This window comes from Neofelis nebulosa (genome assembly GCF_028018385.1).
Source record: "Neofelis nebulosa isolate mNeoNeb1 chromosome Y unlocalized genomic scaffold, mNeoNeb1.pri SUPER_Y_unloc_1, whole genome shotgun sequence".
NCBI classification, from domain to species: domain Eukaryota; kingdom Metazoa; phylum Chordata; class Mammalia; order Carnivora; family Felidae; genus Neofelis; species Neofelis nebulosa.
Window position 1 is genome coordinate 134,488 of NW_026691917.1, and position 22,736 is coordinate 157,223.

Below are 22,736 nucleotides of genomic sequence, written 5' to 3' on the forward strand. Positions count from 1 at the left end.
TAAACTGAATTCAAAATGCTCTGTAAACTATACACCATCTTGTACAGACTTTTAGGAATTTTTAAACTCTATTTTCTTGCCTCATTGAATTACTCACTCTTTGTTACATATGTTATTCATTTTCCCATCCCTTTACTGTTCCTAAAACCTAATGATGTTTATAAACTTCCAATTCTAGCCATTTTTTGGCTTGTTCAGATCAAACTCATTCTTTAAGGAAGGACTCAAATGTTATAATATGCCTTTAAGTTCTAAACCCAATTAGAAGAACAATTATTTTCCCTACTGGTTCTCTAATAGTCTATACATGTCCAGCTTCATATTCATCATAGTGTCATGTGCATCAATAACTAGTTGTTTCCAGTCTGTCTTTTCCAAGTGAAAGTAAGCTCCTCCAGAGGAGGTACCACATCTTTATTTTTGCACTTCTTCCAAGCCTTGGCCAGAAGAGGGCATCAACTGTATTATTAGATGAAAAAGGACTTAATACTATATGCCTGTGTGTGTGTGTGTGTGTGTGTGTGTGTGTGTGTGTGTGTGTGTGTTACCTGTGTATATATATACACTTGTGTGTATATATACATATGTATATGTATATATTCCTATATATATGTGTAGAAAGAGATGCCATCTGTGTATCTACTACAAACTGTCTGTCTCAGTTTAAAATCTGGGATAATTATCAACTGGTAAGAAAGTATTACATGAATGTCTCAGTAGTCAATAATTACGAATTAAAACTTAATTATTACACTAGCAGATAAAATAAAATTTAATAAAATCGTTGAACTAGTCAATTAAAAATGCATTATATAATAATACACACAAATCAGTAATTAAAAAAAACACACCAAAGCTAGAGAACCTATACCAAAAAAATGGTCAGTAAGAACAGTTACCTCACAAATGCTACAATAATGTGCTGGTTCATCATTTGTCCGTCCATGCCATATAACCTCTTTTCCTGCAGTAATAAGAGCTTCTCTCAATGTCTGACATTGTTTTAGAATTTTCAGAAGACAATACCTATTGTGGAAAAATTATTTGTTACAATTGAATACTGAATATTTGCAGCATAAAAGATATAGCAATTATAAATGAGTATCTTGGGTCTACGGTTTACTGATACAGTTTTTCTTTTGTCAATTTTTTCACATATAACTGGCCTAACAGCAATACTAATACTAAAGCACTGCCAATTTGAGAATATCTGAAAAAAAAAATAAAATGATTTCATCTACAAAAGACTCCCCTCTTATTCAAAAACAATGTTCTTAATTTTTGCTGTGGTTTGAGCAAGTGAAGATAATTTTTGAAGAGGTAAATTTATAATAAAGAGTCAATTCCTTCATCTCTGAAATCAGTATTAATTCCATGCTGAAACTTTTTTGAATACAGTAAGACAAGAAGGCATAGGTCTCTACCTAGACCCTTCAAAAGTATCATTTATATAACTGATTTTTTTTATTTTTATTAAAAAAAATTTTTTTTAATGTTTATTTATTTTTGAGACAGAGAGAGAGCATAAATGGGGGGGGGGGGGCAGAGAGAGAGGGAGACACAGAATCGGAAGCAGATTCCAGGCTCTGAGCCATCAGCCCAGAGCCTGACGCGGGGCTCGAACTCGCGAACCATGAGATCGTGATCTGAGCTGAAGTCGGACGCTCAACCGACTGAGCCACCCAGGTGCCCCTATATAACTGATTTTAAAACTCTGAGACCAAAGCAGAAAATTATTATAGATTTACACATTCGAGAACACAAAATTAGTATAAACTGCAGCAGTGAAGGAAAAAGAATGTTACTGGTTCAATTTTAAACCGAAGGTTGTAAAATGCAATCTTTATATTAATAAACTTTTCTTATAGTTTATATTTCCTTTACACTCATACTTCTAATGCTAGCAATAGAGCAAATCCTCATGAATAATGCTGATTTTTCCTCTGCTGTTACTGGTTAGAACTGTCTGCTAACATTGCCACAAATTTAAATGCTTGAAGTTCTCCTTTGAAAGCAGACTTGTACTACATGACCTTTTTGTGTATTACATTTCAGTTCTAAAAGTATTCTAAAAAGCGTCATTGGTTCAACAAGAGTGATGTTACCAATTGTATCTGTGAACAACAGTATAATGCCCTGGGATAAGAATCAAACTAACTTGGCAGTTCTTTGATAGACTGTATTGCTAATGACTCAGAATTTAGACGAGTCAATATAATTACATAAGTTATTTGAAAGAACTGACATCATGATATTTAAAACTATCTTCCGTAAGTGTTTTACATGCTTCTACTTTCTTTCCCAGAAGAATGGAGGATTCATGAGAGCAAAGGATTTTGTCTATTTTATTACACTGGTGTTAAGACTGTGCCTGCCATACAGTAAGTGCTTAAGAAACACCTGACTGTTAAACAAGTAATTAAGTTTTATAATATGGTAAGAGGCATCAGATTTAATCTCTTAATTTTACATTCTGTACGAGATTAAAGAACTGTACCCAAACTCATACAAATAAACCTCTGGTGAAATGATTTTAAGAATACATAGATGTTAACTGATCAAAAAATATAAAATAAGTATAATAATCTCAAGTGTAAACTTGCATGAAAAATTTCTTGAAGTATATAAAATAGTAATACTTTCACTTTGCCTATAGCAATTCTTCATGTTTAACTTACTGGAAATAAGTTCATGCCTTACTATATTTGTATCTCAAAATAAGAAAAGCTTTGCGAGTGTGTGAGTGTGTGTGTGTGTGTGTGTGTGCGCGCGCGCGCGCGTGCGCTTAAAAGAAGGGCTAGAGGAGGCAAGAGGTAAAAATCCAATTCAGAAAAGAAAATATATGGGAATGTAAACTGGTGCAGCCACTCTGGAAAACAGCATGGAGGTTCCTCAAAAAACTAAAAATAGAACTACCCTACGACCCAGCAATTGCACTACTAGGCATTTATCCAAGGGATACAGGTGTGCTGTTTCAAAGGGACACAGGCACCCCCATGTTTATAGCAGCACTATCAACAATAGCTGAAGCGTGGAAAAAGCCCAAATGTCCATCGATGGATGAATGGATAAAGATGATGTGGTATATATATCCATATACAATGGAGTATTACTCAGCAATCAAAAAGAATGAAATCTTGCCATTTGCAACTACGTGGATGGAACTGGAGGGTATTATGCTAAGTGAAATGAGTCAATCAGAGAAACACAAATATCCTATGACTTCACTCACATGAGGACTTTAAGAGACAAAACAGATGAACGTAAGGGAAGGGAAACAAAAATAGTATAAAAACAGGCAGGGGGACAGAAGAGACTCTTAAATATGGAGAACAAACTGAAGGTTATGGAAGAGGGTGTGGGAGGGGGGCTGGGCTAAATGGGGAAGGGGCACTAAGGAATCTACTCCTGAAATCATTGTTGCACCCTATGGTAACTAATTTGGATGTAAATTTTAAAAAATTAAAAAAAATACAAAAGCTCTGAAGAAATAAAAAATATATATATATAAATCACACTAGATGTAAAGCACTTACTGAGATCTTCTTCCTACCCCTCTCCAATCTGACTTCACCTCTGAACTTTATAAATATGAAAGTACTGCTTCAAAATATTTATTTCACAGGAAAATAATGCCTAAAACTCTGCAAAATATTATCTGCAGATGCAACACTGCTTGTAAACTAAAAAATGCTGCCATGTAGGAAAATAAATTAATAAGAAGTAGCATTAATAAACGCTTCATAGGAAAAAAACCACAGAATTAGATAGTTTACATACATTAAGCCACTTAAGTCTTGTGTACTTAAGCTCAGTGCAAGAAGCTTTACTATTCAACTCTTTTACAATGACGGAAAGAACAGCAAAATTTAGCAATAATATTTTCTTCTATCTTCTCTAAACTCTCTTTTCTTCACTTTCTGCCTATTCGTCTATTATTCTCACCTACTTTTCTTCCTTTTTTTTTTTTTTTCTTTTATGAAAATAAGATTCTTGGGGCTATGGAATCACACTGTATTTCCTAAAACCCTTACCAGTAGTATTAGGAAATTGGCTTAGTATTATTCTACCCCCCTTTTAAGTATTATTCTATTCCTTCAAAAAGACACTTTCATTTACAAGAACAGTGATTATTTTGGCAACTGGATCACAGTTCTTATTGTATGACTTCATAGGCAGTTTCAAAGTTCCATATAAAACAAAGCAATATACTACAAAGATATATAGCTTGGTTTGCTAGAAGTGAACATTAGGCATGAGTAGTTCTGCTTCTGCAATCAGGTGCAGAATTAGTTGCCCAGATGGTGGAATCTTAAAACTGCTAACTGCTGTCAGTCACATAATGAATAACCAAATAAGGTCACTCCATATTATGTTTTCTCCATTCATCTGAAATTTTTAGTCCTTCTCATTTTCAGAAAGCTTTATATGAACAAAAGAATAAAGGACAGCAATTTATAGGTAGAGAAACTTACGAGTAAAAAATCAGTAAGAATCTTATTTTTTAAAAGCAGCAGCAGGCATAAATAGAAAATCAAGACAAAAAATAATGTTTACAACTTAACAAACTGCTTTTGTTCAGCCTAGATACTGATTTAATCCTAAAAGGACTTTCCAAAGTATTGGATGGCTACAAAATACTGGCTGAAAAAAATGTAGTTTTATTTCTTCCTCAAATTTTAATTTTTTGCTGGGTTTTAATTTTTTAAAGTTTATTTATGTATAAAACTGTGCACCCTGGTGTGAGTGGGAGAGGGACAGAGGGAGAAAAAAATCCCAAGCAGGCTCTGTGCTCTCAATGCAGAGCCCTATACAGGGCTCAATCCCACAACCATGAGATCATGACCTGAGTCAAAATCAAGAGTCAGACACTTAACAGACTGAGACACAGAGGTGCCCTTACCAATGAAGTTTACCTTTTAACAATACAATATAAATGGATAGGAAATGAACAAGTATACTGTGGTCCTTAATGTATAATACTAGAACAGAGACTCCTAAAAAAGGAACACAGGAGTCCGATAAATCATTCATTAAATGTGGTAATCCATTTTACAATGTTCCATCTACTCTGAAAGAACAGGAAAAGATGGAAAATGCTTTCACTGCCCAACCATACTCTAGGAACATGAAAAAAACAACTCAAAGTACAGAAGTAACTTCAGTGACTTCTGAAAATTAATCTTATTCCAGAATACAAAGACTCTGTTTCTGTTACTTGTATAAAAGAGTACATCTCAACAGGCAGGTTGTAAAGAAGACTTCTAAATTGAAAGAAAAAAGTAAAGAAGATTTCATTTATTTGGATTATTTGTAGATTTATTTGAGGTTTTACAGAGCAGATTTTAACCATACTAAAAACTATCTGGACACAGATACTTAAGACGGTGAAGACTAGAGATGGCATCTGGACAGTTAGAAAAATGAAGAGAACAAAACTGAAGAGGGACATTTCAGAGCATGATTTCACTCATGTTTAAGATGAAATATACTTGAACTATCTGAAAAAGAAAATTGAGAAATAACCTTAAAAAAAATATGGACAATGACTAAGAGTTTTTATTTTTCTGACTTCTAGCTTTTAATTTATGTCTTAAGATTCTGTGTTTCATTAATATAGCCAGCAGCAAATCTGGAGGTATGACAACAGTGAAGCCTTAATAATACAATTAAGTGAAATGTTTTTATCTTCACATTCTGATAATCTAAATTCCCAAAATAAGTTCCCAATGTCAGTGTGGCGATGAATTTTTGAATGGATGAAATTTAAGCTGACTCAGTATTAACTCTTCATGACAATAATCTCAACCTTTTACCCAAATCTTACTAGGTAGTGTGGAAATGAAGAAATATCAAGAGATGCCTTGCCCTTGCCAGCCCATCTTACTGACAAAGTCGTGCAAAACAAAACACAAAAAACATGATACACAGTAGTAACTATGATCACACTAAGATCTTCTGTCACTTACTACTCCCGGGTTGTATATACACTAAAGGCAACAAGGAAATTTTGCATTAACTGACAATTATATGTAAATCAATCAAAAAGCTGAGAAAATTTAAAAGTTTGTTTTATTTTTAATTTTTTAAACATTTATTTATTTTTTTAGGGAGAGACAGAGTGCAAGCAGGGGAGGGACAGAGTGAGAGGGAGATACAGAATCTGAAGCAGGCTCCAGGCTCTGAGCTGTCAGCACATAACTCGACCAAGGGCTCGAACTCACGAACTGCAAAATCATGAACTGAGCCAAAGTCAGAGGCTTAACCAACTGTGCCACCCAGGTGCCCAAGTCTGTTTTATTTTTAAAAACTACTTTTTATAGTCCAAATGTCTGTGAGCTCCCCCAGATTCCTATGTTGAAATTCTAACTCCCAATGGGATGGCATTTGGAGGTAGGTCATCTGGGAGGGGATTATAGGGTCATGAGAATGGAGGTCTTGGGAATGGAATTAGGGCCCTAAAAGTCAATCTCGAAGTGTTCCTTTATCTCTTCTACCACATGAGGACACAACAAAAAGATGTGCATTATGAACCAGGAAGTGGGCCCTCACTATTCACTAAATCTGCTGGCATTTATGTTGAACCTCTTCCTTTTCACACTCTCTCTGCAACTGTGAGACACAATGTTGTTAATAAACCATTCAATCTATGGATTTTGTTATACTAGCCTGAAGAGACTAAGATAGAACTTATTCACTCTCTTTTCATATATAGAGCCACAGGAAATGAGTCAATTATAAGACAAAGGATAAAAGCACAGAGATTATAGCCAGATCGCTTAGATTTAAACCTCAGCTTCTTTTACTGTATGCTTCAGTTTCCTCATTGGTAAAAAGGACATAATGTCCCACATCACTGAAGGACACCCACATCTTAATCCCTGGGACCTGTGCTATGCTATGTCATATGGCAAGGGAATAAAAATTGCACATGGAATTAAGGTTGCTAATCTTGAGATGCAGAGATTATCCTGATTATCTGGCTGTGCTCAATGAAAGCAGCCTTAAAAGTAGAAAACGGAGGCAGAAGAGTTAGTGTTAGAGAGATGCAGCAGGAAAAAGACATAACCAGCAACTGTTAGCTTTAAAGATGTTAGGGGACTCAAAAGCCAAGATATATTGGCAGCCTGAAGAAGGAGCCTAAAAAAAGCTCAAGGAAATAGATTCTTTTCTAGTGCCTCTAAAAAGGGACACAGATCTGCCAAGTCCTTTATTTTAGCCCTGTGAGACCTATTTCAGACTAATTTGTAGCACTTTGTTATGGTAGCAATAGAAAACTGATATAATGTATGAAAAGTTTAGAAATTAGTTGCTTAGTAAACAATAAAGAATGTATCATTTTAAACTAATATACTAAATTCTTCAGTTCAATTACTAATACTTAATTGAAGTTCAGTTTGAAATTTCTTTTGCACGAATGCCAAATCAACCTACTTCATACACTGAAACGTGTTTAGACTATATGTTTTGATGCTAAAATGCACAAAATTCCCACAAAATCATATATGATATTATTACATTGTCTTTTAATGAAAAGGAAACAGACTGATAAAGTTTGGTAATTTTCCCTGTGTCCAGACTAGCAAATGGAGGAACCAGGATTAAAGGCAGATTTCACATTAGAGGTTAGACTCCTTACCACAATGCTGTGCTGTCCTCTCTTTAACATTTTCCTGTGTGATTAAATAATCTCCCCCAAAGTACGTAAGTTTTAAAAAGGCAAATAATGGGGCGCCTGGGTGGCTAAGTCAGTTAAGAGTCCAACTTCTGCTTGGGTCATGAGCTGTCAGTTCAGGAGCTCAAGCCCTGTGCACAGTGCTCTGTGCTGACAGCTCAGAGCCTGGAGCCTGCTTCAGATTCTGTGTCTTCCTCTCTCTCTGCCCCCTCCCATGCTCATGCTCTCTCTCAAAAATAAATAAACATTAATTTTTTTTTAATAAAAAGGCAAATAATAACAATTCATACATATGTAAAAACATAATGATCAGCATGGCTAACATTAACAACTCAGGCAACCACAGATATTGGCAAGGCTGCAACAAAGAGGATTTCTTTTGCACTGCTGGTGGGAATATAAACGTGTAACAGACTCTGGAAAACAATACGGAGGTTCCTCAAAAAATCAAAAAGAGAACTACCCTACGACCCAACAACTCCACTGTGAGGCATTTATCCAAGGGATACAGGTATGCTAATTCAACGGGACACATGTACCCCAAGTGTTTATATAGCAGCACTATCAACAATAGCAAAAGTATGGAGAGTCCAAATGGCCATCAATGGATGAATGGATAAAGAAGATGTGGTATATACATATACAATGAAGTATTACTTCACAATCAAAAAGAATGAAATTTTGCCATTGCAACTACGTGGGTGGAACGGGAGGGTATTATGCTAAGTGAAATTAGTCAGAGGAAGACAAATATATGAGGACTTTAAGAGACAGAACAGATAAACATAAGGGAAGGGAAGCAAAATAACATAAAAACAGGGAGGGGGACAAAACAGAAGAGACTCATAAATATGGAGAACAAACTGAGGGTTACTGGAGTGGTTGTGGGAGGGGGGATGGGCTACATGGGTAAGGGGCTTAAGGAATCTACTTCTGAATCATTGTTGCACTATATGCTAACTAATTTGGATGTAAATCTAAACAAACAAACAGATAATAAGTAATTAATAAAAAATAGAAATAAAATAAAATAAAATAAAATAAAATAAAATAAAATAAAATAAAATAAAATAAAATAGAAAACATAATGAAAAACATAATGAAAGTACACAGAAGTGCTCAGTCAGTTAAGTGTCTAACTCTTGGTTTTGGCCCAGGTCGTAATCTCCTGGTTCATGAGTGTGAGCCCCAGACTGGATTCAGTGCTGACAGTGTGGAGCCTGCTTGGGAACTCTCTCTGTCCCTTCTCTGCTCATGGTCTCTCATCTTTTTCTCTCTCTCAAAACTAATAAACTTAAAAAAAAAAAGTACATGTACAGATAAAAGCAAAATTTTAAAGTGAAACATAAGCATTTCCTCTAATGACAGTCAACTAAATGACAAAATGGTATGTAAAAAATAAAACTTGTGATTTCTCTTCTATAATGTTGTTTAAATTTTAGAGAATCACTTTTCATCTATGTACTTGCTTATATGTTGTTCTTTTTAAAATGCTTATTTATTCTGAGAGAGAGAGAGTGCATTAGCAGGGAAAGGGCAGAAACAGAGAGAGAGAGATAGAGAGAGAGACAGAGAGGGAGGGAGGGAGAGAGAGAGAATCCCAACTAGGCTCTGCACTGACAGCTCAGATGTCACAAACCTTGAGATCATGACCTGAGCTGAAATCACGAGTTGGACACTTAAACTACTGAGGAACACAGCTGCCCCGATTGTTACATTTTTAAATCTATACCTGTTAATCCCTGCACTAATGTTTTTAAATACAACTATGTTTTACCCCCCATACCTGTGCTGTCTCTCTCCAACTCCCTACTGGGAAAATACGTGAAACCAGAAATTTGTATAGAATATTTATAAATCTCCAGAGCTTAGGCCAGGTCCTCCATTCAATCAGTACTCAAATACCGATTACATGAAAGCTATACAAATAAGCACTGTTGGCTGGTAAGAATACATTTTCAGAGTAAAAGACTCTGGTTAACATTCTCAATCCGAGTGATCACAGTAAGATGTGCCATTAAACATCAGACTAAGCCTGAAGTAGAATTCTGAAATTATAATAAATGATCAACACTAAAAATGATTATGTTAAATGTATTTTTAAGAAACTTGGAGCACCTAGGTGGCTCAGTAGATTACATGTGGGACTTCTGATTTTGGCTCAGGTAATGATCTCATTGTCCTGGGATCAAGCCCTTCATGCAGCTCCATGCTGAGTGTTAAGCCTGCTTAAGCTTTTCTCTCTCCCACTCCCTGTCCATAACCCTGCATTCTAAATAAACAAACAAATAAATGGACTCCCCAAATCCCAAAACTCCAAGTGAAATAGAGCACAAATATATACATGCACTTAGTTTTTTTAAAAAAAAAATAACATCTGTGTGGTTGGGTGGGGGGGAGGGGGCGGTGCGGGGACGTGAGGGGGGATGGGTGCCTTAATGGCTCAGGTCATGATCTCAGTTTGTGACTTTGAAGCCTGAGCTGGGTTTGTACTGACAGCTCAGAACCTGGACCCTGCTTCAGATGCTGTGTCTCCCTCTCTCTCTGCCCCTCCCTTGCTCGTGCTCTGTCTCGCTCTAAAAATGAAACGTTAAAAAAAAGTATATGGGGAAAAAAAAAGAAATGGGTGAAAATGGTTTTCAGTAAGTTAAGCTGGAATACCTCAGTTTGTATGAACAAATTCAACATTGAAAGCTACCAGAACTCAGATCATGCAATTTAAACTGCGACCACAGAAAATGGGAATACGTGTCAAGGAAGTCTTGCTGTCCCCTTATTTGAAATATTGACAGACATATGACAAACTGGAAGGGGTCTAGAAGGATATTAAAGATAGTAGATATTTTAAAATAATGAACAATAGTGAAGAACAGGAAAGATAATGAACTTTTCTTGATTCCTTTTTCCTTCTTATCTGACAATCCAATCAATGTAAGTCTTTCAGCTTCAGTTTCACAACTGTTTGTAGTGTTATCTCTTCTCTCCACATTCACTGCTACAAATCAGTCTATAATTTAGTACCTGATCATTTATAGGTACACTCATCACCACAACTATTCTGTCACTGTTACACTGCCTTTTTGTCCATAAACATACCAACTTGTTCTCACTTCTTTTTGACTTCTTATCTTTTTATTATTCAGTTCCAACCAGAAATCATATTCTTAGAAGTCATTTCAGCAAAAGAAGCATTCTGTCCCTCATAACCAAAAATTAGTTGTCCTATTTTATTTTACTTACATTACTTAACAGTAATTTATTTATCTGATTGAGAATTTGCCTGTCTGGCTCCATTAAATTTTAACCACATGAACTCAGAAAGTCTTTCTTAAATGTATCTATCCTCATTGCCAAAAACACTGTTTGTCATAAAGTTTGTAGTTCTCAAACAGTGATTCCTTTTACATAAATCCTGAAAAGAAAAAAAATCTAAGACACTGTGAACAAACAGTTCATTTTGGATGAGTCAGTGTACATCTTCAAGAAATAGATTTAAAGCAGTGACCTTGATAAAAAAGTTACTAAATGAGCACTAAGTGTGGATTTTTAACAGTAATTACTATATTACAAATGAGTTTTGACTAAATGTTCTTTCAGATCTTTCTAATGTAAAATTTTAAACATATATATAAAATGGAATGAGTCGGGGCGCCTGGGTGGCGCAGTCGGTTAAGCGTCCGACTTCAGCCAGGTCACGATCTCGCGGTCCGTGAGTTCAAGCCCCGCGTCGGGCTCTGGGCTGATGGCTCAGAGCCTGGAGCTTGTTTCCGATTCTGTGTCTCCCTCTCTCTCTGCCCCTCCCCTGTTCATGCTCTGTCTCTCTCTGTCCCAAAAATAAATAAAAAACGTTGAAAAAAAAATAAAATAAAATAAAATGGAATGAGTCACTATATAAAATAGTACATAGACATGCTACCATGGTCTCATACTTTTGTTTGGATAACTGTCTGGATAATTTATTACAACAAAAATTTCAATATACAGTTCAAATTGTTTATAATAAACCAGCACAGTTTTGAAGACACTGGCCTAATAAGTTTGGAAGACACAATAAATTTTCTCTTCTGTTTAGAATACATATATATATAACATATATATCCTAAATGTATATGTATACTTACATATATACATATATATTAGAATGAAAAAGAAACAGCAGCTTGTTTAATCTGTAACATCTCACATTTCTCTGACCAGAATTATTTTTCACTGCTGATAGTGAAGGGAGAGGGAAAGAAAAACATTTAAACTGCAATTTGGAGAAATACAATTAAGTGACACTGTCTAAAAATATGCAGTATAAATATAACTAAAAAATAAATGGAATGGAAATTAGTCTAAAAATTGAGAAGTTATTAAAATATATGTTTTCAAACTGGTATTCTATTAACTCTCTAAGTTGAAAGAAGCTAAAAAAGATGATGATTTAGACAGAACAATCAGAAAATTTAACTGTTTTAGTTACATTGCTATTTTAAATGCTAATTTCTTGATTGGACATTTATAATATAGAATTCTCACTCCCTTTTGCTGCATGCAAACTTCAATATTAAAACTAAAACTGTACTACTGGAAAATTAGTTTGGTTGAGAGGGCAAGAAAAAACACAGATCACGAATTTATTGGTGTATATATGCCTTTATTCCTCTCTGTACCGGAATAATGTGTGTATTTGTAATAATGTGTATTTGTAAAGGAAGAACGTATTTTTAACATGTGAATTCTCTTTTGTCATGACTTCCGGACCATTTCATTGTTTGATGTCAACCGACATAATGATTTGGGGAAATAAATATGGATTTTTAACACTCCCAGCACACGCCCCACACCCAACAAAAAGATTTATAGTGATTTTGGAAATACTTACTTAATCATTTCAAAAAGTTTAGGATCTGAGACTTTGATATTCCGTGCCATATTCCAAGAAAGATGCACCATGGGTACTACTGACTTCACACTTTGCAATTTATTCCATTCATATCGTTCCACTGCCAATTTATACTGGCAGGCTAAGGAGAAAGCAAGTATTTGTTGTGGATATGCACTTGTAAACTTGAATATACTATCTATACTAACAAGACTTTTCTTAGGATATACGATTTTTGAATATTTAGTGAATTATTTTCTAATAGAAAAATAATACCAATTAGAAATAATCCTTTAAAATGTAAAATCTGTTAATTATTAAAATACCTGTAAGTGGACCAACATTCCAGGCAATATTGTTGCACCAACCAACAGCCTGAACCCAATGAACAGTGCCTGCATTTATCCAGACCAAATCTCCAGGTCTTTGAATAAACCTGTAAACAGGCACATTTGCTTCATAAAGATCTTCAAGGTTCGGCCACCAAGAACTCATAAGAAAATTCAAATTATTTCTGGGGGGGAAAAGGAGTAAATAACATATGAATTAAGTTTTTTAATGTCTCATAAAAGTTGGGGAGAGAATTTCCAAATGTTAGAAGATGCTCTTAGTATTTCATTAAAACAGCACTGTAACAAGAACTACATCTTTCAAAACTAAGGGCTTGAAGATATTAAGGGATAATCCTGAAAATAAAGAAACAAAAACAAAAAACAGCAGATGACTCTGTAGATTAATTCAGAGATGTGTACTATATGCTTAACTTCACTTTTCAGAAGTCCAAAAGTTAAAGTTCCAAACTACACTTGAGACAATTTTTAATTTTCTTTCAAGGAAACATCTTTCATTTACCTGTTTTTTTTTTTTTTTTTTTTTAAGAGTATGTATTTTGAGAAAGACCACAATCACCACATGAACAGGGGAGGGACAGAGACAGGGAGGGAGAGAATCCCAAGCAGGCTTCACACGTCAACACACAGAGCCCAAATCAGGGCTTGACCACACGAACCATGAGATCATGACCTGAGCCCAGAAGAGTTGGACACGTAACTAACTGAGACACCCAGCAGCCCCTGATTTATCTTTTCTTAAAGAACTTCTTAATATCAAGGAATCTCCAAAAAGGAAATTGAGAGGAGGTACTATAAAAAGCCACTTCAGTTCTTAACCAGAAGCACTGTGGCAAATTTAGCAGTGGTGGAAGAGTTCTGTTTTTCATTTTCGCCCAGAAATTGAAGTCCATTTTTTTTTTTTTTACAAGAATCACCACCACTGTTACTGCAGCACCAATGCAAAGAGACCAAATTATTAACTTTTTATTTTGAATTCTGATTTTTTTATTACTCTCTGCCATCACAATGTAACTATTATAAGGTAACTAAAATATCAGTTCTTTAATTTTTTTTTTTTTTAACATTTTTTATTTATTTTTGGGACAGAGAGAGACAGAGCATGAACGGGGGAGGGGCAGAGAGAGAGGGAGACACAGAATCGGAAACAGGCTCCAGGCTCCGAGCCATCAGCCCAGAGCCTGACGCGGGGCTCGAACTCACGGACCGCGAGATCGTGACCTGGCTGAAGTCGGACGCTTAACCGACTGCGCCACCCAGGCGCCCCATCAGTTCTTACTAATATATACTTTATTTCAATTATTTAATTTTTTCAAGAAGAGAAAATTCACATCATAGAATTGTTCATCACCAAATTTTTCCTTATTTGTTTTCTCTTAACAAGTATGATAAAGGGTGCCTTGGAGTTGTCTCTATGGAACCTATTTCTCTTCCTTTTTACTCCTAAAATGCAAGGCTTTTCTTGAGATAAATCTAGCATATACTGATAAATCAAGGGATAAAAACTGTATGTTTCCTGTAAATTTTGAAATGTTGCCAGAAAAATATAAAGAAGGATGGCAGGGGTGGGGAGACTGGGAAAGGGAGGGAGGAAGGGAGGGAAAAGAAAAAAGAAACAAGCTACAAGTACAGAACAAAACTAATTTTTAGCTAAACACTGCCAAACAGAAAACTGGGAAAAATTATCCATTAAAAAAAAAAGGTGGGGGGGGGGGGACCCAAAGGTGAATAGATCATGCATTTTTAAAAAAACAATAATTGATTTAAAGATATATGTTAAGTGTAGTCATAAAATGAATGCTAAAAGATTTCAATATTAGAAGCAATAGACTATGCAAAATAAAATTTTGTGAAAAACTGAAAGGATTAAGTGTTATTTCTTCAACTTAAGATGAACTAATCATTTTAACTTGATACTGAAAGTTTTGGTTATCACTTGGCTTTTCTATTTTAGACCTAAGTATACATGTGTTATTTGAAAGCAGACAGTGAAACCTGTGAATAGTTCCTACTCAGATTACTAAGAATTTTGGTACTATATGTGTAACAGTTACAATATACCTCCTAATAACTTTAAGAAATAGCAATTAAGGGTACCTGGGTGGCTCAGTTCATTAAAGCATCTGACTGGATTTTGGCTTGGGTCATGATCTCACGGTTTGTTGGACAGAAGTCCACATTGGCCTCTGTGCTGAAAGCTCGGAGTCTGCTTGGGATTCTTTCTGCCCTTCCTTTGCTGCACATGCGCGCACACACACACACACACACACACACACTCTCTCAAAATAAAAAAACAAATGTTAAAAATTAAGGAAAGAGTTATTAAGCACACTGGAGATCTCTCATTAGACCCATTAAACTACCAGTTTGCTGATAAATAAAAGGTCAGAAAGGAGCATTTTATACCACTTTCCTGTAAAGTTTTAGAAATCTGACCTTTCTTAGATTCTAAGAAAAAACTACAAGAGAGTAAAAAGTGATCACACCCTGCCAAAAAGAAAACTCTAAAGTACTGTTTAAAACTACCGTGGAACAGTTTTTACTAAATCAAATATACTGACTGAAAACCCTCCAAAATTGGCATATGATAATGTGTACCGATTTAAAAATAATTACATATGTGAGTTGTTATAATTTCATTCAATTTTTCATACGTCATAAACACAGCATTTACCAGTATAGTATCATTACCAATTCTGAAAATAGGAGGGAATTCATTTGCAGCTGAACATTTACAATTTTTGGCTCACCATAAAGATACAAAAGCTTGACTTATTACCAAGGTATAAGGACACTTAATTTTAGAATTCATACCATTTCTGACTTAAATTTTAAGTAAGTCAAATTTTTCTGTAAAGTACATTTGAAAACAAATGTGCATTCACTCACCAATTAAAAAAAAAAAATTTTTTTTTAACGCTTATTTATTTTTGAGACAAAGAGAGACAGAGCATGAATGGGGGAGGGTCAGAGAGAGAGAGGGAGACACAGAATCCGAAACAGGCTCCAGGCTCTGAGCAGTCAGCACAGAGCCCGACGTGGGGCTCGAACTCGCATACCGCGAGATCGTGACCTGAGCCGAAGTCGGAGGCTCAACCAACTGAGCCACCCAGGCACCCCCAACCAATTTTTAAAATTAAGTTAAAAAACAATTACTTCCTATCTTTCGAATTTGAACCTCTTCTTACTGCATAGACTATAATTTCATAGCATCTTGCATTCACTGTTATTTCACATGACATAACAGATTTCAAATAACACTGCTTAAAATCAGGTTTCTAGGGGCGCCTGGGTGGCTCAGTCAGTTAAGCGGCTGACTTTGGCTCAGGTCATGATCTCGCGGTCCGTGATTTCGAGCCCCGCGTTGGGCTCTGTGCTGACAGCTCAGAGCCTGGAGCCTGTTTCAGATTCTGTGTCTCCCTCTCTCTGACCCTCCCCCATTCGTGCTCTGTCTCTCTGTCTCAAAAATAAATAAATGTTAAAAAAAAATTAAAAAAAAAAAAATAAATAAAATAAAATAAAATAAAATAAATAAAATAAAATAAAATAAAATCAGGTTTCTAGATAATAATTAGAAATTTAGCATCATACTCTGTCCTTTATAGTAAACACCTTCTCATAATTACTTTAAAAGCAAATTTGTTCAGAAACTTACTTTTCACAAAAGTCATTGAGAACACCCCAATAATCTTCAGGAACAACAAACCATTCACAATCACCTGGACCAATATTTATATTAACAGAACAGAAGTTGTTATTCTCTTGGTGACCTGAAAAGGAAAAGGGAAAAAAAAGTCATTATTACACTGTAAATTCAATGGGAGAAATGTGCCTTTAAATAACTGGGTTGTTTCAAGAGTGAAAAGTAACTGGTTATAAAGCAGTGTATATTACACGATAAGCAATAAATACTACATATGATATTAATACTACTTTCTCCTCCATAAAGAACTCCCAATTCTTATAAACAGAATAAAAAAATTATTGAAGAGATAGGGTTTTCAAAATTTAACTGGGTCACTTAGCAACGTGCAACACCTCTATAGCTCTCATAAACATACCAATTTCATATTGGCATATATTATAAATGTTTCTGTCCACAGGTAGGTAAATATTATTCAGGCATGGAGATTTAAAATCTGAAAATTTGGGACACCATATAAACCAAAAAAAAAAAAAAAAATTAACAATTTTTAAACAAAAGATGTGTGAACAATCTTAATTTTTCAGAACACGTTTAAAGATCATGTCAGCATATAAACACTCTTATAGCAAGGTACCATATGTATGTCACAACAGGAACAAAATCTCTACCAAACAAAGAGAAATTAAAAAAAAAATGTTATGTTGAATTATTCTGAGCAAACTAAAACATACTGCACATTTCCTTTAAAATATTTCACACGGAGGGCTCATTCAGTTAAGCATCCGACTTCAGCTCAGGCCATGGTTATCGTGGCTCGTGGGTCTGAACCCCATCTAGGCTGACAGCTTGGAGCCTGGAGCTGCTTCAGATTCTGTCTCTACCCTCTCTATCCTCCCCTGCTCACACTTTCTCTTGAAAATTAATAAGCGTTAAAGGGGCGCCTGGGTGGCGCAGTCGGTTAAGCGTCCGACTTCAGCCAGGTCACGATCTCGCGGTCCGTGAGTTCGAGCCCCGCGTCAGGCTCTGGGCTGATGGCTCAGAGCCTGGAGCCTGTTTCCGATTCTGTGTCTCCCTCTCTCTCTGCCCCTCCCCCGTTCATGCTCTGTCTCTCTCTGTCCCAAAAATAAATAAAAAATGTTGAAAAAAAAAATTAAAAAAAAAAAGAAAATTAATAAGCGTTAAAAAGAAAGAAAAAAAAGGAAATTTGACACAGTTCTACAGGATAATGCTATATAAATAAATAAAAAGTCCGAAGGAGTTATAGGCACATATGACAAAGAGATAATCTATTAAGTTTGGTTCTCTCTCACAGATTTTAAGAGAAAAAAGATACTTCATTTCCTTTAATTTACTTCATTTTCCTACAGAATTTACTTTTATAAAATATCCCAAACTGGATAATTGTCAAATTGAAATGAATTTGAATAGATTCTAATACCATATACACAAGAAAAAAAACAAACAAAAAACAAACCTTCAGATGTGAAACTGCTTAGTATTACAAAGATATTAGTGACAAAAGAGGACCAAGATCCTTGTCTTGTTTCATTAATTACAATTCTCTTTTATCTCTTTCAAATTTATTCCCACTCGTGATAAAGTATCACATAAATGAATTTCCAATAATGCGCTGGGAATAAAAATTCCAACCAATGGGTTCCATCTACATCAAAATCTCTGAGGAGATTTTAAAAATACATGGAGATCTAGTCCTCAAAGGACAGCCTGATTCAGCATTTCTTCCAAAAAAGTTTTTAGCAGATTTCAATGACCAAAGAAACTTGGGACCATAAGTCATTTATAAATAGGTAAGAACCTATTTCTTAAAAAGTTATTTGGGGGGCGCCTGGGTGACGCAGTCGGTTAAGCGTCCGACTTCAGCCAGGTCACGATCTCGCGGTCCGTGAGTTCGAGCCCCGCGTCGGGCTCTGGGCTGATGGCTCGGAGCCTGGAGCCTGTTTCCGATTCTGTGTCTCGCTCTCTCTCTGCCCCTCCCCCGTTCATGCTCTGTCTCTCTCTGTCCCAAAAATAAATAAAAAATGTTGAAAAAAAAAAATTAAAAAAAAAAAAAAAAAGTTATTTGGGGCACCGGGATGACTCAGTAGGTTAAAGTCCGACTGTTGACTGAAGCTCAGGCCATGATCCCAAGGCAAGAGATGGAGCCTGTATGCTTAAGATTCTCTTTCTTTCTCTGCCTTTTCCCCAGTAATGCATGCGTTTTTGTTCTCTAATTAATAAAAATAAAATTAGGGGATGCCAAACTATAGCGCATGGGCCAAACATCTGTTCCTGTGAGTAAAATTTTCATGGAACACATATATGCCATTGGTTTGAATTTTCTCTATGGGTGTTTTCATTCTACAAAATCAGAATTAAACAGCTGTTAACAGAAATCTTACACACTCTCATTAGTTCACACTGCTTCTTGGTAAAGTACTGTATTAAGACAGTTATAACCCAAAACCATTTCAACTGACATATGAGTATGGAGACAGCTTGGTGGGACAAATGTGCATGTCTGCAAATTGGGAGAGAGAAAACGGGCAGCACAGGCTTGGAGGAGAGGGGAACCCTTCCATGGAGAGACAAAAGAAGAGAAGAGAGGCTGTGGAAGTGTGGGACTGTATTTGGACAAGAGAAAAAACTTGTCTGGACCATGGACTGGGGAACAAAGAATACAAAGAAAGCCAGTTTCTACTTTGAAAAGTAGAAGAAGGCGGCCTTGGGGCGCCTGGGTGGCTCAGTCGGTTAAGCGTCCTACTTCAACTCAGGTCACGATCTCGCGGTCTGTGGGTTTGAGCCCCGCATCGGGCTCTGGGCTGATGGCTCGGAGCCTGGAGCCTGTTTCCGATTCTGTGTCTCCCTCTCTCTCTGCCCCTCCCCTGTTCATGCTCTGTCTCTCTCTGTCTCAAAAATAAATAAACGTTAAAAAAAAAATTTTTTTTTAAATAATAAAAAAAAAGAAAACGGCCTTAGGAGTGAAGATTGTGGAGTTTTCAGACTTGTGTGACTTTCTCACAGGACAGAGCTGACATGGGTTGAGACTGGGGTGGAGGCAGCAGCCACTGAGCACGTAGCAATCTCAAGGGCACACTGGGATAGAACAGTCCTCTCCCTCCAGTACTGCGGGAAGAGTGGGAAAAGGAAATACTGCCCCCCTCCCCGCCTCAAGGACCAAAGACCCTGCCAGAGGCCCTTTGTCAGCTGGGCAGAGTGGCACTATTTCAGAACCAGGTTTGCACCAAGCGGAATCCTTTAGGACATTGGGTTTTGAATGTCAGCTGAGTGCCTAAGACAGGAGCAGGACAAACCAGCCACCTGTTCTACCGTGTGAGGGCTGCCTGAACAGCCTGGCTTGGGTCACCCAGTCCGGGAGGGGAGGAGACAGCAGGGTGTCTCCATTTTCCCTCCCATCACCAACACACTGGTGCTTCAGGGAAAATGACAGTGGCCCCCGTGGAGGCGGGACATGCTTACACCAAACCTCACCCTCTGTGCCTGACAACTGCATATGTACGGGAGTAGGACTGACACTGACCAAACCAGACAGCCTCTGCTCCAGACCAGCATGGCCACCGGCCTCAGGCAGCAACAGACAACTGTACTGTGGTTTTGCACTTTCTGATTTGAATTTTTGAATTTTAGTCAATTCCTATTTTACACACACACACACACACACACACACACACACACACACACATTTTTTTTTTTCCTTCTTGCTCTTGTTTTTTTAGTCAGGCATTTTTACTCTATTCTTTTTACACCTTTTCCGTATCTCTTTCTTCTTTATTTTCCTCTCTGTCTTATGGTTTCTTTGATTCTCTGCCTGATCTTTTTCCCCACCCTGTCATTTCTCTCTTTGTAGGGGATAAGGCTTCTACCACCCCCACCTTATTCATTTTTTTTCCAGGGTTACTTCAGTGAAGAAATGAAAGTTCACTTGGTCAAAGGTCCAAAACAATCCACCATGAGTACAGAGATAAAGCAACCACAGAGGTGACAACAGAGTGCATGCAACAGACACATGAAAAGACGCTCAATGTCACTCATCATTAGGGAAATACAAATCAAAACCACACTGGATACCACCTAACACCAATCAGAGTAGCTCAAATTAACAAATGAGGAAACAACAGATGTTGGCAAGGATGTGGAGAAATGGGAACCCTCTTGCACTCTTGGTGGGAACGCAAACTGGTGCAGCCACTTTGGAAAGCAGTGTGGAAGTTCATCAAAGAATTAAAAATAGATCTACCCTATGACCCAGCAATAGAACTGCTAGGAATTTACCCAAGGGATACAGGAGTGCTGATGCATAGGCGCACATGCACCCCAATATTTACACAGCAGCACTTTCAACAATAACCATATTATGGAAGGAGCCTAAATGCCCATCAACTGATGAATGGCTAAAGAAGATGTGGTTTATATATACAATGGAATACTACTTGGCTATGACAAAGAATCAAATCTTGCCATTTGCAATGATGTGGATGGAACTGGAGGGTATTATGTTAAGTGAAATAAGTCAACTAGAGGAAGACAGGTATCATATGTTTTCACTCTTATGTGGAATTTGAGAAACTTAACAAAACACCTTGGGGGAAGGAAAGGGGAAAAAATAGTTAAAAACCGACAGGGAGGCAAACCATAAGAGACTCTTAAAGAGAACAAACAGGTTTGCTGGAAGGGAGGTGAGTGGGAGATCTAGACTGGTGATGATGACCACTGAGGAGGACACTTGTTGGGATGAGAATTGGGTGTTGTGTAAGCGATGAATCCTGGCAATCTACTCCTGAAGCTAAGAGTACACTGTATACACTGTATGTTAGCTAACCTGACAATAAATTATATTGAAATAAATAGACTTAAAAAATAAAAATTAACATATGTATCACATACTTCAACACTACATTAAAAAATGACAAAGGTATATCCATCATATTAAAGCAAGGAAAGTGAAGTGCAAGTGGTAATGCAAATGTTTTTCTCCATTTCATAGGAAAGCACTGTATTTACTAAAGGATGTTCTTGCTGCACTAAAAAATTACTGTACACTGAAATTATCAAAGTGATCACTACAAATTTATCTATCTCACAGGAAAACAATGGGCAGAATAATTAGAAAATGTAAAAATGCAGTATGTCATAAAACTTTTCATAAATACTTTAAAAAAAAAAAGAAAAAAAATAGAGACCAAAATCAAAGTCAGTCTCTGGCCAAACAAAAGTGGTGTATAGACAGTTGAATTACTAAATTGTGTTTCACTACAGCAATTAACTACTTCTAGAGAAAATAAAATGGTTCCAGACTACTAAGACTTTTGTTGAGAACAGCTAACTCAATGAAGATGTTGAAAGCAGTACCAACAGTCAATTTCTTAAAAAGGTAAATAATTTTAGGTAGTTTTTCTTGCCCGTTAACAGGTGAACAGACTTTACTAAATGGCATTTGCTAAGTGGTATTTTAACTAACTGATCTTGATGCATCAACACCAAATGTACTTAAGTACTGAAGGATTAGTTTTTTATAAGTAATCTTTCCAGGACAAACTAGAATGTGAATATTTTCAAAGAAGTTGAAAAACATTAAATCCTCCAAGAATGGAATCCAATCAGATGTATTACAAATAATGGTGGAGAAAATGTACAAAGGCAGACAAGCATTTACATGGACATACTAACAAAGTCTGTTAAGACATAAAGTGCTTAGTGTCTATTGTTATTCACTGTGTTATTCACTGGGAGCTACTTGATTGTGTGCCACTCTTCAGTCTTAAAGACTAAATGAATATTAGCTATATGAATTTTTCTCGGAAAAAGAAGCCAAACACTGTGACCTGCTATGATATGGCAGTAGTGAAGAAATAGTAGTGAAGTCATTATTATAATCTTTAGAGCTGTCAGGGTTGGGCCTCAACACTTTCTGCGTAAGAACCAACCATCAGCTACTGTAAGTGAATAGTGACAGGTCATGAAAAGTTTGTTAAAGTCTTCAAAATGTATCTTTAAAAAGTCAACCTAAAATTACAAAGGAAAACCTGTATTACAATAAAGTCATTTGCAAAACAGTATTTTTTGAATATGAAGTATTAGCAAGGTGTTTTATACATTTTCTGTGCTTTTAAAACCTGAACAATAGGGGTCCCTGGGTGACTCAGTTAAGCCTCTGGCTTCAACTCAGGTCATGATCTCAGA

General features: G+C 36.3%; 1 protein-coding gene across 5 annotated transcripts in view; it reads right to left on the bottom strand.

The window, feature by feature from the left end:
* Positions 1–22,736, bottom strand: part of LOC131503576 (lysine-specific demethylase 6A-like) — a 195,246-nt gene that overhangs the window by 7,621 nt on the left and 164,889 nt on the right. For all 5 annotated transcript variants that reach the window (XM_058715028.1, XM_058715026.1, XM_058715027.1 and 2 more), the window contains 4 exons: positions 16,548–16,662; positions 12,869–13,056; positions 12,543–12,684; positions 900–1,026 (listed from right to left, as the gene is read on the bottom strand). In XM_058715028.1, coding sequence (XP_058571011.1) covers positions 900–1,026; positions 12,543–12,684; positions 12,869–13,056; positions 16,548–16,662 — 572 coding nt within the window. The remainder of the gene's footprint in view (positions 1–899; positions 1,027–12,542; positions 12,685–12,868; positions 13,057–16,547; positions 16,663–22,736) is intronic.